This window comes from Marmota marmota, unplaced genomic scaffold, assembly GCF_001458135.2.
Source record: "Marmota marmota marmota unplaced genomic scaffold, marMar, whole genome shotgun sequence".
Classification (NCBI taxonomy): domain Eukaryota; kingdom Metazoa; phylum Chordata; class Mammalia; order Rodentia; family Sciuridae; genus Marmota; species Marmota marmota.
The window spans coordinates 2,327,275-2,344,362 of NW_025999913.1; the positions used below are offsets into that span (position 1 = coordinate 2,327,275).

The window sequence follows — 17,088 nt, forward strand, 5'->3', positions numbered from 1 at the left end:
CACCAAATGCAGTTTGCCTGCAGCCTTACCCTGGCATTAGTCAACAGGATATGTTACATTCCTTAGGAAGCAGCCTGTTACCTACAAAACAGACATAGGCCCAAAAGGCTCTTTCTTGCTTAAAAGAACACAAGGTACCCTGAAGGACTGAGACTTTTGTGACCTTTACACAGATTTCAGTACTCAAAGAGACAGGATAATTAGAAGCAAAACCCCATAACCATAAAATCTTTTAATAACAGGTTCCAATTAGGACCAGTCACGATATGCCAAGGTGACTCAGGATTGCCTTGGATCTTTGGCATATCATTTCGATAGAAAAATCTTCCCTCCTTTTGTTAAGACTTGTATGGTGGGAACTTGAATGTCTGATGCAGTCCTACTGTCTATCAGAATTCAAGAGGTGGACCTTGGCAGGACTCTGGAAACTTCCCTGGGATCCCTGATAAAACTGGAAGGCAGGAGAGGTGTACTATCTTCATCCTTTCAGAGGGGACCACTTCCTCTCCCTTTTTCCTTTTTCTAGTCTCTTCTAATAAGCTTGCCTGCCTCTGTGCGCAACTCCTCTGAAATCCATGCAGCATCACAGGAGAACCCGTGACCGGACCTCCGCAGTTGCTGTGGCTCCACAGATGGCCTTGCTCTGTAACAGAAAGAACTTGGCTTCTCACAAACGAGTGGGAAAGCTATCCTTTTCATTAATCTTTCTCTGTGAAAGATGATAACTGAAAAGAACACGTAATTTTTGGGGTGAGGAGAATGGACTGTGGGAGATGTAAGCATGACTGAGAATGAGGACAAGAAAATTAAACTTTAGTGGGCACACCAGCGATGCTGTGAGGAGATCAGTGAAGTGGCCTGAAGGAGGGTCACATGTTTGATATCCTAGAAGTAGGTCTGGGTGTATGAGGAGCTAGAAACTGAGAAGGAAAAGTATAGACAGCCACTATGAGTATCTCCAAAACACCTTTTCCAGAACAATTCTGAACTTTGTATAACAGCATCTGTCTTTGGAACAAAGTTCTTTCTTGTGTCAGTTAGGGTGCTGAGTTGGGTACCCACCAATATACAGTGTGCACTAAGGTGCATACAGCTGTAATATGCATATTTAAAATTCACATCCACTGCAGTGATAAGTCACTGAGCAGTGGAGATGGGAAGATAGACTTCAGTTGATGCCTAACCCTGTTTGAAGCAACTTGGACAGAATAAAATAATGGCTCCAGATGAATAAAAATCCAGAGTTTGGGGGTATCTTTGGAAACTTCTCATATGATGATACTCTTAGACAAAAGTGCTACGTACAGGCTTCAAATAAGCACTCACACACAAGCACAGCAATTTAACTTGGAGCTAAGTATTCTCAGTTTCAATTTGAATCCGGTGAATAATACTGCTCAGGTACACGCTAGGTGAGCTTTTGGTGGTCACTTGGAGCAAAGTAGTGCTCCCCTGATGCAGCTTGATACCATGAAGTGTTTTTTTATTATGATTGCATCGCCCTTGTAGTAAAATAACCACATAGTTGTATATTTTAAAGTAGCTCAGTAGATAAAATTCCAAATTTTAGAAGATACATTTGAGTGATTTAGGTTTATGAACTTAAATTATTTATGAATATTGGAATATGACATATAATGATTCTCATTACTGAGATCCCTGAGGGATCTGTGGGGAAAGAACATTGTATTAGTGGTCCAGAATCCTTTGCTGTGGGTCTTAACTTCCTTGTTACCAGTTGCAGGGTTTGGTCGTCTACATCTGGGTATTTGCCACCTCCTCTTAGTCATTAAGTCTCTGTGTTAGTCTGTTTTCTGCCATATCAGAATACCAGACAGGGTTATTTATTTATGATGAAAAGAAATTTATTGTTTACAGTTGTAAAGTCTGGGCAGTCCAAAATCAAGGTGCTGGCATGAGGTGAGGGCTTCCTTGGGTAATGATTTGTGGTGGAGGAGAGAGGATAGAGTCTGAGGTTATCTTTCTATTTGGATCCCATTTCCACCATAAGGAACCCACTCTTGTTATAGTAGAATTATCCCATTCACAAGGCAGAGCTCTTACAACCTATTCATCTATTAAAGGTCCCATCTTAATACTGTCACAATGGCAATTAAATTTCAACAGGAGTTTTTTGGTGGGATTTTTCTAAACATATCAGCCTCTGCCATCATAATTTCTTAACTGATCTTCCTATTGTGTAGAGGGGACAGTGGGGAAGGGTACATGTCTTTAGGAAAGTGGGGAACTGGTGGGAGACACAAAGGGCACACTTTACTCTCCAGAGAGTGAAAGCTGACTTGGGCTATGCATGTGTGCTCTTTTCAGAATCTGTGAGGAATTTCTATGATGGTTTGTTCAGCTCTCTGGAGGGCTGCCCATGCACACGTCTGCCTGGTGAGGAAGATCAGTCCTGTCAGCAGAAGCCATCAGCATCAAGTGTGGGGCTCCAGGCCAGCTACATCAGAGTTTGTTGCCCAACGAGCTCCAGGCAGTGTCACAGAGTTGCTGGGCAAGTCCTACCCTCAGGATGACCATACCAACCTCACCCAGAAGGTCCTGTCCAGGGTTGGCAGGAATCTGCACAACCAGCAGCACCACCCTCTGTGGCTGATCAAGGAGAGAGTGAAGGAGTACTTCTACAAGCAATATGTGGGCCGCTCTGGGACACCACTATTCTCGGTCTATGACGACCTTTGTCCAGTGGTCACCACCTGGCAGAACTTTGATAGCCTGCTCATCCCAGCTCACCACCCCAGCAGGAAGAAGGGGGACAATTACTACCTGAATCGAACTCACATGCTGAGAGCGCACACTTCTGCACACCAGTGGGACTTGGTGCATGCAGGACTGGATGCCTTCCTAGTGGTGGGTGACGTCTACCGGCGTGACCAGATTGACTCCCAGCACTACCCAGTTTTCCATCAGTTGGAGGGTGTTCGGCTCTTCTCCCAGCATGAGGTGAGTCTTGAGATGTTTCTCATCTCTGAAGGACATCATTTACATTTTTTGCTATTGTCAACAAAGGTTATCTCAGTAAAATTGGTAGAATCATTCTTGATTTTTATTTTGCTATAGTGAAGCATCCATTTTTTTATACCTTTATTTCATTTATTGATTTTTATGTGATACTGAGTATTGAACTCAGTGATTCACATGTGCTAGGCAAGCGCTCTACCACTGAGCTACAACCCTAGCCTGAAGCATCCATTTTTCATGATGTCTTTTGTACATGGTTTCTCACCCTCCATTGTACATGGCAGATTTGTTATTAATATAACTTCAGAAATCAGATATTGTTTTCTCTTGTCTGACCTTATCCTTTCTCTCAATACTCACCTGCTTTTCTCCAAGTCACGGCTTGTGAATGGATAGTCTGTGGCTCAAATTCACTCTTAATTCAGATTGACTAAAGATACAACACTGAAACCTGTGGTCAGGTTATTTCAGTTCTCAGTTAGTAGAAGTTAATTATGTTTTCATGCTGTTAGAGATAATGAACTTCTTATATACCTTAGGGGATTGGAGATGTATTGGCTTCAACTCTAAACTGTTCTCATTCCTAAGCTCTTTCCTTACTCTCATTCAAATGATGATTTGGAATGTCTTAATTGCTGTTGTTTTTGAAGTGTGTGTTTGAGTGCATAAAACTTTTTTAGTCAAAAGTCAAATACTCCTTGCTTCTGTTATATTGTTAGTGTAATATATTAGATGCATTTTTGCAAATTACAAAAATTCCTAAATAGCTTGAGTCCATTTCCTAAAGAATTCTATCATTTATCCTTAATTCGTATGTTAATTCGTATGGCTCCATTTTCATTGTGAGAAAGAAGTAGAATTAAAGTAGGCTCAGGAAGTATTTCATTTACTCTTGTAGCAAAAGAAGTAGAATTAAAGTAGGCTCAGGAAGTATTTCATTTACTCTTTTAGCAATCTCCTTCCAAATATTGCTCATTGGAACAGGAGGAATTATTATGGTCACAAAACTCCCTTCTGCAAACACAAGCTAAATTGGCTGTTAATATGAAAATAAATAGTATAGGAACCTTAGGCTAATAAATAACCATTGTTGTATTGTATTAAATAAGTCATTAGCTGGGGAGGACTGGATGAGACTGTTTCCTCATTCTCTTTGCTTTCTGCTTGATTCCGAAGGTGAATCTATGTTATCCTGTGAATCTATGATAATTCAACAATGGGTTAGCCTTCCACAAAAGGCCATCAGAGCCGTCTCTGGGGAGCTTAAAGTGGTCTTACTTCTTGGAATAGTTGACTGTTTTCTAAATTAGGAATAATAACTATTAAAAAGAATGTGGATGTATTAGGAAACTAAAAGAAATGAACAAAGACAGGTCAGAGTCTGGGAAATATGACCAAGTGATAGAATGTCACTTATAATTAATCTGCAAGAGGGGCTGTGATGCCGGTAATGTGATGTACAGGTCACAGCATCGGACAGGTGTGCAGTCCAGCTTACCTCATTAGAGAAATAAAACAGGAAAGTGCACACTGATGTTTATAAGCCTGCCTGCCGTGGGAGAGGCAGTGAAGGCTATGAAGTCTATGAGATGCACACTAGCATTTTAATGGAGGGAAAATCCAGGCTACCACAGAAGATGGAAAATAGGAAGAGGGTGGTGAAATAGCCCTTTCCTTGGTTCATATTTGTTTGGGTTCAGTCCAATTTAGCAGGGAACATGCATGGCTAATCTAATCAGATAAAGTTACTGCGTGTTCTCATTTACAGTTTAAAAATTACTGCACACAGGAGCATGTGAGTCTGATTTCCTTATAATTTGATAAGGTGCTTTCAGTTCATTGTTTCATTTACTGCTCTTAATAAAAATTGTGTGAGGTAGATTATTTCCACTTCAATATAAGGAATCTGAGGTCTCAAAAGGTTTAATGACTTGCAGAAGGATGTGCAGCCAGTCAGCAGCAGAGCGAAAACTGGAACATGAGTCTTCTGAATTCATTGCCTAATTTACTGTATTTTCTTGATTTCCATGGAACTGCTTTGTAAGGGGCACCTGCTTAAGACCCAAGGGGAGCTTTTCTTTCATCAGTGGGAGTGGGGAGGAGAGAGACGTAGTGGTTTCAGAATTTCTGTTCTCAAAGTATTGGTTCTAAGTCTGATCTAATCTTAATCCTCAAGAAAATCTTTTTTTATTTTCCTGTGGATAGGAATTTTATATATGTACATACATATACAGATACATATGTAGAATTTTATATACATACATGCATACATATATAGATGCACACACACATATACATACATACACATGTACATACATACTAGGGATTGAACTTGCCAGTGCTCTGCGATTGAACTGCATCCCCAGCCCTTGTACTTTTTATTCTGAGGTAGAGTCTCATTAAGTTGCCCAGGCTGGCCTCGGACTTGCAGTCCTCCTCCCTCAGCCTCCTACAAATGTCTGCCACCATACCTGTCTATTTCTTGTTATAAAGCTTTCCTGTTATTAAATAATCTTTGTAATCATTTAAATATAATATGTAATTCAGCAAGAAGAAAATTGTAGAATTACAGGGCCAAAGAAACAGTGATGCACATAGAAAGGAAATGAACTATGACAAAACATTGTTTTATCTCAGCATGGGGGAAAAACCCTTTTGTGTTTTGAAAAAAAGATAAAATGAAAACTACAAATGACGCTAACAAATTGGAAGGGGCAATGAATAAGTAAAGTCTGCTAAAGTTTTCACATTTAGGGAAAGGATACTGAGTTAACTCCATGCCTTCCATACTGATACAGTGAAAAAATAATAGTTTAGGAAGCTTTGTTAGTTTAAAAGAAGTCAGCATAAAGGAAATAAAAGGAAGATGGTAAGTAGGAATGAAAAATATAGGCATAAATTCAAATATATCAGTATTTACAAATTAAAATGGGTTAAACTTAGCAATTAAAGAAACTCATTACTAGATTAAATGTTTAGAGAAATCTGAAACAAAGGACACCTAATGTTGAAAATAAAGGATGGGAAAGTGATATATGCAGCAAATGCTTACCAAAAGAAGATGGGTACAGCAGTACTGTTCTTAGGTAATGTAGAATTTATAGAAATGATGATAAATAGGGTATAATATATCAACCAACAACCCTAATAAATTATGAACTTTTATGTATGCAGTATTTTAACCTTAATACATAAAGCGAGACTGAAGAACTAAAAGTTGAATTTGCCAAGTTCTTGATTATGGTAGAAGATTTTACTTTTTTTAAAAAAAAAAAAAAAAAAAGCAAAACAACAACAACAACAAAACCCACCACTACTGTGGATTAAGCAGAAAAAATGAGTAATGATAAAGGATATCTGAAAACCATGATTAAAAAGCTCGATTCATTTTATTTTTAAAATATGAAACTGTATTTATATGTGAGTGCATATGAATTCTGTTATTTTTATAAATGTTTTGTGTCTATATGTGGATGTCCATTTATATTCTGTACCCAGGAGTCAAATCTATATAGTTTTTTGGAATATTTAAAATAAATTGCCCATTATTAGTTGATAGGTGAAGTCTAAATAAATGTGAAAGAATCTATAACATGGATCTATGCTTGCTTGTCTATATTGTAGTTTGTAGTTAGAAAGCAATTTTAAAGAATGATGAAAATTTTCATGGCCTCATAAATTTAAGAAATTCACAACTCTAGATTCATGAGTAGAGAAATATTATATTAAATTGCGTATTACTTACCACTCACCAACAGTGAAAATACTCATTTCATATTGCTCATATGTTGGGAGAGATTGTCACTTTACGATGGAGAATATTGCTAGACTCTACTTAAACCATAGAGTCATAGCATTAAAAAGGCAAAACTAATGAGATGTTGATAACAGGGTATTTTTGGCATATTTAGCTTTAAATGTGTTTATTTAAAAACATTGGAACCTCTGAAAATCAATGAATTCAATGTTTACTTTAAGATGCTACAAGGAATTTTTTTTTTTTTTAATCCTAGGAGACAGGTTGGTATGCCTATTAATAATATCCCTAGTGTTTCCAAGTGATACATCAGCTGAAACAGTGAAAAGAAAAAGTGCAGATAACATCTACAACACAACTAGGTGACAAGATCTTCACAAAAGGATGGGAAGTTAAAACTTACAGCTAGAAGTTCTGTACTGTTAGTAATTGAGGTCATAGAGGGACACAGTGGTACCTGAGAGAAGGACATCTTCCTAAGGGATATTTTCAAATAATAAGCATTGGGCACCAAATTTACTAGTGACATTTTGACAAAACGTGTTAATTTTATGTTCATTAATGAGTACTAATATCTCAAAAATGGGGTCAATCTCACTTCTGTGTCTCTGATGAAACAATATGATACTAACAGTAAAGACTTGCCTGAAAAGTTGGAGTTGATGAAGTTATAGATTCAACTCCCACATTTATAGGGCATATAGAGGACAGATAAACAGCGGAAATCACATAGAGATGTAAAAATCTAAATCTAGACTATGGGAAATTTATATCAGTGTTGCTCAAGATGAGATATGCAGAATATAATAGGAACGAAAAGTAAATAGTTGTATATCTTACTCTAATTAGGATCCTAGTCTTGGGGGTGTACAGGATGTTGAGCTTGTATAAATATATCAAAATACATTCTACTGTCATGTTTAACTAAAAAGAACAAAAATCTTAAAAAAAATCTATAAAAAAATTTTAAAAAGAAAGTAAATAGTAGAAATGTTTAACACTGCAGAGTGTTTACAAATGTGCAAGTTGTCCTCCTCCAGCATGTCCGTGCACTTTTTGTGTTAGCATGTAGATGGTTTCAGATGTTCTTAAATGCTCTTTGTGAGTTGCATGAGTGTAGTTTGTGTACCTGTTGTGTGTAGTAGGCCCACATCTCAGTTCATGACCAATTGGAAATATAAAAATGTCCCTTTGTCAGTTCTAGAAGCTTTGTTCTGCATTAGTGACCCAATATCTTTAAGTAAATTCACAAAAACAAGAAGAAATGGCACCTAGAAATTAAAAGAAAGATCAGGTAATCACAATGTGTAGATCTTATTAACATAAAACATTTTTAATGAAAAAGAAAACATTTGAGGCCATTAGGAATTCAAACACTAACTGAATGTTTTAAAATAACTATGCTTTTTTTGTTTTCGTACTGGGGATTAAACTCAGGAGCACTGGACCGCTGAGCCCCATCTCCAGCCCTTTTTTGTATTTTATTTAGAGACAAGGTCTCGCTGAGTTGCTTAGACCCTCGCTTCTACTGAAGCTGGTTTTGAACTTGAAACCCTCCTGCCTCAGCCTCTGGATACGCTGGGATTACAGGCATGTGCCATTGTACCTGGCTAAGGAGTTTTTTTCTTTTTCTTTCTTTTTTTTTTCCACTTTTTTCAGCTGTGATGATAATATTACATTTCTATAAAGTTCTATCTTTTAGGGAAGTGTATTAAAATATCTGTGGGCAAAGTGCTGCAATGTCTCTTTTTTTGTCACAATATTGTGGGATGGGGGATTTGGCATTTGAGGATGGATGAAATGTTATGAATTGTAAATCAGCTGGGAGTTTTATACATAAGGATTCATTATACTTTTTATGTTTGCATGTGTTTGAAATTTTCCTAATATAAGTTTAGGAACAAAACAAGATTGAAGAAGGAAAGCACTTGGGCCTGTCTGTCAAAAAACCTGACTTGAGCATGTACCACCCCTGCTTTCATAGGGCAGACAAATATCAGGAATTTCTAAAAACATAGGACATATAAAGAGAAGAACACAAATTGCACACAACAGAAAACTAAAAACAATTAAATCTAGAATTAGTAGCATCTTCTCCATCAGTTTCAGATATTTTTACACTAGTTTTTACCAAAATTGTGAAAGACTTGTATAGTTTGTATCATAAAATAGAAATGGACATCCATTTAAATTCATTTTATGAGGTTAGATGCATTAATGTCCAAAGCAGTTTAAGAAGGTGTTAGAAGGTTGATCTTATCAAGTATCAATCCTTCTCTTTTTTAATGAACATGTAAAGAATTAGATGAAATATCTGCAAATTGTACCCTACTCATTATTATGCATATATTACATTCTGCCATATTAATGATACAAGAGAAAAAGCATTTTATTATTTCAGTAGACATTGAAAAAAGAATTTTTTGACATTTAATTATCCTATGACGTTAAAAAAGCATTGCATGACATTAATGCCTCAGAATAAAAACTTTTGCCAACTAGGAATAGAAAGGAACTTGTTGAACTTTGTAAATGATATCTGCCAAACATTGACAGCAAACATCCTAATTAATAGTGAATCATTATAAACATTTCTATCAAAATTAACTACCAGTTAGAATCACCTGCTGTCATTGCTCATTTTCATCATTGTGTGGGAAATTTTAGTTTGTGTGGTAAAATAGAGACATTCAATTTATAAGCATGAAAAACATCAGTGAAGACTGCATTATTTGCATAAGTTTTGATGGTTTACCCAGAAAATTAATAGAATACCCAGATCAATCATCATAATTAAATGATAGCTCAGAGTTATTAGATGTAAGAATATGGAAAAAAATTAGTGTTTCTTTTCTGTTGGTAGTAACCAATTAGAAAATAGAATAGAATAAAGATTTCATTTATAGTTGTTACTAAAATTTTGAAGTGCCCAGTGTGAATTATATAAGATGCTGAAGGTACGTATGGATAAAATTATCAAATATTACTGGAGATGTAACTTAATGGTGGAGTGCTTACTCTACCACTAACGAGGCCCTTGGTTTGATTCTTAGTACTACAAAATAAATTAATTAAAAATCAATAAATGTTATTAAAATACAGAGAAGAAAGAGGTACATACCAGGCTTTTAGTTTAATGGGGAGGAAATAATATAATAAAGATTGTAATTTTGTAAAATTAATCTGTTCATTTTATGTAAGTCTGATCAAACTGCCCAGTGGGTAAGTTAGAAAAATTGAAGGATCAATTTTAAAACTCAAAGGCAGAGCATAAGTATAAGGAGACATGCCTTATTCAGGTATTAGGATTTATAGTTTTGTAGTTATTAAGATACTTCAGCAGTGGCAAAAGGTTAATCAAATAGAGAACATTGAAACACTTCTTAGAGTTGGGAACTTATTATAAAATAGAAGTGATGTTAAGTAAGTGGGGGATGATGGGTTCTGTATCATTTGTTCTCAAACAATCATCTAGGGAAAATTCATTGTCTACCTCATACCAAATGCAAAATTTATTTTTGAATAAATTAATCCATTTCTTGAAGGGAAGACTCTAAAATTCTGGGAGATAACATAGGAAATTTTCATTATCACGTTGGTAGAATATAATATCTGAAATGTGAGAATGTATAAGTACAAAAATCCTTGAGGGGAAAAGTGTTAAAGTTGACTACGTTAATGTAAACTTGCCTAATGACAGGCTCCATAAATGAAGTTGAGACAGGCTGAAGTAGATACATAAATAAAAATATGGACAAGCTACATGTTGAATGAAAATTTGCTTTTTGTATAATTGACAGAAGACCTGTGTTGAATATTCAAAAAGTCCTGGTCTTTAAAATAGAATCCAGTAGCTAAATGTCTGAAAATATTAAGGATGAGTGAATATATGGAACCATGGAATGCCCTGGGATGTACAAAATCCCCCACCTCAGATGGCCAAGAAATATGTGGAAAAAATGTTCAACATCTCTAGCAGTCAGGGAAATGCAAATCAAACGTACACTAAGGTTTCATCTCACTTCAGTTAGAATAGCAATTATCAAGAGCATGAAGAATAATAAATACTTGTGAGGATATGGGGAGAAAGGTACGCTCATACATTGTTGGTGGGATTGCAGAATTCTTCAAAAAATTAGGAATGGAGCCACCATGTGATTCAACTTCTCACTCCTAGATATTTATGTAGAAGAACTAAAATCGGCCTATTACAGGGATAACAGCCACTCCAATGTTTATGGCAGCACAATTCACAAAAGCCTAATCAACCCAGATGCCGGTCAGTAGGTAAATGGATCAAGAAAATGTGTTATATATACACATTGGAATGTTTATTATTTCATTCTATGGCAGAAGACCATAAAAAAGAATGAAATAATGGCATCTGCTGGTAAATGGAAGTGGAGAAAATTATGCCAAGTGAAACAAGCCAGACCAGAAAAATCAAGGTTGAATGATTTCTCTCATACGTGGAAGCTAAAGTAAAATAAAGGAAAGAAGGTGGTTTTGGAGGGGATCAGGTATCATGAAGATGCAGGGAAGATTGGTGGGCTAGAAGAAAGATAGGAAGGATGGGAAATGTGAAGAAATATGGAATGAATTTAACAAAACCATGTTATACTCATATATCAAGTTTTTCACCTTTATTTATTTGTAGAAGAAATGAAGTTTGGTAGGGTGGGGGCAGGAGGAGGGGAGGAAAAGCGAGGGAGGGAAGGGGATTGAAGTCAAATTCCTTTGCATGTATGATTTTTCCAGAATGAACTCAAATACTATGTATATGTTGTGATTAAAAAAATAAGCACATAAGGTGGTCGATATGCTAATTAGCTTGATTTAATCATTTAATCATTATATATGTGTATATATAATTAAAACATCACATTGAAATATATATACATTATGCATCAATTAAAATGAAATATATACAAATATATGCATTATGTGTCAATTAAAATGAAATCTTTTTCAAAAGTAAATAAGAAGAAGAAAACCACACCTGAAATCCTGTTCTCATTTTTAGACTTTGGAGACATTCTTGAGTGTGTCTCATCTATCAGGAAATAAATGTGAATGTTTCTTAACACTGTTAATGTTAGTCTCAAACTGGAACAACTTTATATGGTGGTATGTAGTGTTACATATCTGTGGAAGTAAATCACAACTACATGGTTCAACATGAGTGAATATAAAAAGCAGCGTTGAACAATGAAAGAAAGCTACAGATGCTTGACATTGTATAATTACATTTATAAACAGATGAAAATGTGGGCCAAAATGGCTAATGTAGTAGGAGTGCATGCATATGTGGAACAGTTGTAACGGAAAGCAAGGAACAGTGAGTAACAAATTTAGTTGTTACCCTGTGAAGAGTGACCTGGTGTGATCTGGTATGTGCATGAAAGGACTTTCTAGTTTTCAGTACTGTTCTTGCTGGAAATGGATGTGGGTGTTAACCACCCATGTAGGTGTTTTTATTTTTCTTTAAACATCACATGCGTTTTCATTTTGTTTTGTTTAATGAAGGAAAAGTGGTCAAACATTGTAAGTGACCTGTTGATAGAAGAAAGTAATACATGATTGGCAGGTAAACAAGGATCAGCTGATCAGTAAACAAGGCAGTGCAAATTAAAACAACCAAATGTTATTTCAAACCTATCAGAGTAGCAAATTTAATAATCTGGAAAACTGAAATGTCTAGAGGACCCCCAAATTTTATACCCTTCTGTTGGAAATATCCATTATTACCACGACTTTGCAGTGTAATTTGGCAGTTTCTAATGAAAACAAAATTGTGTACTCTGGGATGTTGTATTTAAAACTTGAAAAGAGGAAAAAACAAAAAAAGAAACTAATGTCCATCGATAGGAGCAAGGGTAAGTAAAATGAACTCTGTATATTGAATATTTTATAATAGTTAACGAACGTAAACTCAAGGTACAAATGTCAACAAGGATTAGGTTTTAATGTTGTATTCAGGGAGCTAAATTATCTTTCTAAATCAATATTAAAAATGTGCTCAACAACAAAGTACACCTAGCCATGCGTGTTCTTATGTACTTCGTTGTGCTTTCTGTCCCCCTGTTTATGTGCACAGGTACCCAGTTTTTCAATTAGAGAAATATGTAAGTAGGTATGAAAAAAATGCATGGGACTACCAAACAACAAAGTCAGAATAATGTTTACCCTTGAGGTATAAGGAGGGTGAGTGGTGTCATATTCTTTGCAAATTATACAAAATGTTATGATTGTTTGGTGTATAGAAGAATTTTGAGACTTGAAACCCACTGTTCTACAGCTTCAGTACTAAATGTTTAGAAAACATTTATTGAGACATTTAGTTTTCAAAGAATGGCAGCTAACATGTATTTGGCAGACCCAGCAGAGGGAGCCCACACAAATCCTGTGTCTATTTAATGTGATTAAAATTTGTAATTAAAAAGTGCACACCTGGACCAGTGCTCAGAGAAGCTGTTTTCCTGTTGCGCCTAGAGGTCCTGTTTCAGCAGTTGCGCTGACCCGTGGTCCCTGTGGGTGAAGTGAGGAGTTGTGTCTGCAGTTTCTTGTCAGTCCTGACTTCAGAGTCCTTGTTTCCCTAGTTTGTCCTCAGTCTCCTTTGGTTACATCCCGTGGGTCACCTCTCTCTGGACTCTCTGTGTCCTGTACATTCATGTACCAGCTCTTTGTCTTGAAGCTAAGGTGATTCATGATCAGCCTTCCTTCCTGTTTCTGTCTTCATTATTATTTAAAAAATCCATTTTCTAAATGCCTCTTCTTTTTAAAATTTTTATGTAAGAATGTGTGTCTCTCTTTAGTTTCTTCCTTCCTGGGTAGTGGTTTTCAAACTTGGGTGGGTTACCTAGTCCTGGTCCATGATCACATTTTTTTTTTTTTCTTTTTAGTTTCTAGGAAAACTGACAATACAAAAGCAATGTAGCAAGTTTTATAAATGTCTTTCTTCATTTTAAAGGATTCTCCTTTGTCTTGAGATGCTTTCCTTGCACTTTCTTGTGTGTTAACATACTCTTTCTTTCATGGAGTAATAGAGATTTTAAACACATGACTGCATTTGGCAAATTAAATCATTGCTTATTCATTAACACAGATTTGCTTAATCTAGTCCCTAGACCTTTATTGAAATTTTTACCAGTCTATGAAATACAGAACTTTAGATTCTTATAAATGAACACAATAGTTAGGAAGACATTCTAAATATTCATGGTAAATATATAATTCATGAGTATTTACACAGAAACAAAGACAAGTGGTTTTACAGAAGAATGATAAGAGAATGGAGAAATAAGCTTTCATTATAATTTTGATTACACCACATTACTGAAATGGTACTTCAGACACTTGTGTTTAACCACTGCCCCCTTTTAAAAAATTGTCATGATCACTCTTTGTCTGTGTAGGAGTGGGGGAAGGGCTTCTCATCTTGGCTGTGCCCCTTGCCTGTAGTGATTGCTAGTAGAGTGGGCATCCTTCATTTTGAACAAGCCCTTTGGCATTCTTTGTGGTTTCCTTGTCAGAAACTGCTCTTATTTATCATTAGAAAATTTCACTTTTGCTCCCTTTGATGTTCTCTCCCACTTTCCAGATGGTTCATTAGAACCCTCCTGCTCCTGGGCTTCATGTTCTGAGCTTCCCCACTGTTACTCTTGTGGTGAGCCAAAGGTAGTCTCTTTATTCCTGCGTTCGGCCCTGAATCACTTTTTCTGTCTTTCCGTGAATGACAGGGTTTTATTCTTCACCATGTGGTTATTGGGTTTCCTTAATAGCCTTATGTGGAGGGGCTTTATTGAGGGCATTTTAATTTGGCCTTGATAGATTATAGTCACCATGTTTCTCTAATCTCTTCTTTAAAAATCTTTTAGGCAGAACTCCCCCTGTCAGACACACTTGAATTGAAACAGATTTCCTTTATTTTTTTTCTCCCTCTGCCCAAATGTTTACTTAGTTCTATCTGAACAGTGAAGTAAAAGGTAACTGGTCACAGCAGGAGTCCAGGGTCCATTGGATTTGAATATTTGAGTAATACCTCATTATTGCAGGACAAATGGAGATTTGGATGACCATTTGAAGAGTAGTCCTCTTCTCTGTCGCACAGGGCTTTTGCAGATAATTAATTCTTGCTCAGGATAAGAAAGACACTATACATCTCAGCCTGAGATCCATTATTACACTATATATTATTTCCTGTAACTATCACTGTTGCTTTCGAAGCTCACTGCTTTGAAGTTTATATATCTTCAGTGTCTCCATCTGGTTAGTCGTTCCTTTAGGGTGCCATGCCATCTTCTTTGTGTTTCCTGTATATGACCCAAGACCCTGAACAGAGTGGCAGTTAATAGATGCACTAGGATGTCTTCTCCATTTTGGACTGCCAGCTTAAGCTCTGCAAAAGATGGCAACTGAGATATGTAACTGCATAGTAATTTACCTGTCTGCTTTTGTGGTCTGAACTCCTCAGCATTCTTATATCTAGTTTTCTTGCTTCAGCCTTCTAGAGGTACAGGTGTATAGGTAAGGGCCCAATCACCAGGCAGAAATCACACTGTAGCTGGATCAGGGAAAGTAAGATATTAAGATTTATTTTCCAGGTGTGATTGCACATGCCTGTAATTGCAGCAACTTCAGAGGCTGAAGCAGGAGGATTGGAAGTTAAAAGCCAGCCTTAGCAATACAGGGAGGCCCTAAGCAACTTAGCAAGACTTTGTACTGAAATAAAAAATGGGCTGGGGAAGTGGTTCAGGACTCCTGGGTTCAATTTCTTTTACCAAAAAAAAAAAAGTATTAAAATAGCTCAGAAGTAGCGGTGGTAGGCTGGTGGAACTGCTGGAACAACACCCTGACATTTTATGATAATATGCCTTCTAGGTGCTGGCAAAGGATGTTTGGTGAGAAGTGTCTTGTAGGAAGCACAGTGGTATGAAAGTAACCCAAAGGAAGAGCTGACCTTTCTGGGAACTCCTTGGGGAGCTGAGTACTGCAGCCTGCACTGCAGGGCTGGACACTGGAGCCCAGAGGACTCAGCACAAAGTCCTTCCTTTGCAACATCTCTGCAGTGACCTCTATTGACAGAGCCTAACATTTTGTCAGCTGGCAAAGGACAAATTTTTCAGGGGCCAACTCAGTTTCCACAAAGTAGGCCTTGATTTGTGGCTTAGAAGCAACAAATTAAAAAGTGGTAGAGTCAGCTTTCAACCTCTTCTGAATGTCTAGAAGCCTTTAGGGAGATAGGCTGTTATTCATCCAATAAATGGGTTGCCAGGGGAAGTCACAATTAAGGAGGGAAAGATAATTGTTCTTAATTCTGATTTGATATTTCTGAGTATAATTTGGTAGTGGAGAAGCTTTCTAGTTATTAATTCTTATTTTATAGAACAACTAAAGGAGAGAGGATATTCTGAAGGGTAAAATCCTATATTCCTGAACCAGCTATAGCTTCGGAAGAGAAACACATGAATATCCTTTATATTCCTTTCCTCCAGGATCTCAAGAAAATTCCTGCTATTTACATTCTACATTTGCTGTTGAAAGCTAAGAGTGCCTCATTAGGTTTTACTGAATTCACGTAATTACAGTAACAGTGTCTTTTTTACTAGCCTAAGTGATATGTGAAAGTAGCAGAAATATTTTCACAACAATATTATGCTCTTTCACAGACTTTGCACCTTGCCAGGGACAGCATTTCTTTGCCTGGTGCATATTACTGAATGCTTCTTCTCTGGATGGAGTGGCATAATTTCACATTTTCAGCCTGGTAGGTGCAGGTGGGTAGTAGGTGAGAGGCATTATCAGCCAACCTCTGAACCACCCATGATGCAGTCCTTTGAACTGTATGTTCAGATCACCAAATCTATTCCTCGATGTAAAAAATGGTTTTCCTGCTGATTGACTTATAATGTACCCTTTACCAGGTCCTTTTGGTGTTTTCTTAGATTTCTTCTTCTTCTCCTTCTCCTTCTCCTTCTCCTTCTCTCTCTCGTACCAGGGATTGAACATAGTGGTGCTTACCCACTGAGCCACATCTACATCGCTTTTTTATATTTTATTTAGGGAAAAGGTCTTGCTGAGTTGCTTAGAGTCTTGCTAAGTTACTGAGGCTGACTTTGAACTTGCAGTCCTCCTGCCTCAGTCTCCTTATCCTCTGGGATTATAGGCATGTACCATTCACCTGACTCTTCTGAATTCTTGTCCTGGACTTTCTAATGCCATTCTCTTGCCTTGATTTATCCCAGAGTGGATCTCTCTGAAATCATAAACTCTTTATTAATCCAACAGATTTCAGAGATTTAAAAAAAAAAAAAAACTTCTTAAATTAGATATACCTTTTTAACACAATGTTA

At 36.7% G+C, this 17,088-nt stretch overlaps 1 protein-coding gene across 15 annotated transcripts in view; it reads left to right on the plus strand.

The window, feature by feature from the left end:
• The window catches only part of Fars2 (phenylalanyl-tRNA synthetase 2, mitochondrial), a 509,560-nt gene that overhangs the window by 120,638 nt on the left and 371,834 nt on the right, over nucleotides 1-17,088 (plus strand). For all 15 annotated transcript variants that reach the window (XM_048799745.1, XM_048799744.1, XM_048799738.1 and 12 more), the window contains one exon: nucleotides 2,329-2,961. In XM_048799745.1, coding sequence (XP_048655702.1) covers nucleotides 2,347-2,961 — 615 coding nt within the window. In that variant the 5' untranslated portion in view covers nucleotides 2,329-2,346. The remainder of the gene's footprint in view (nucleotides 1-2,328; nucleotides 2,962-17,088) is intronic.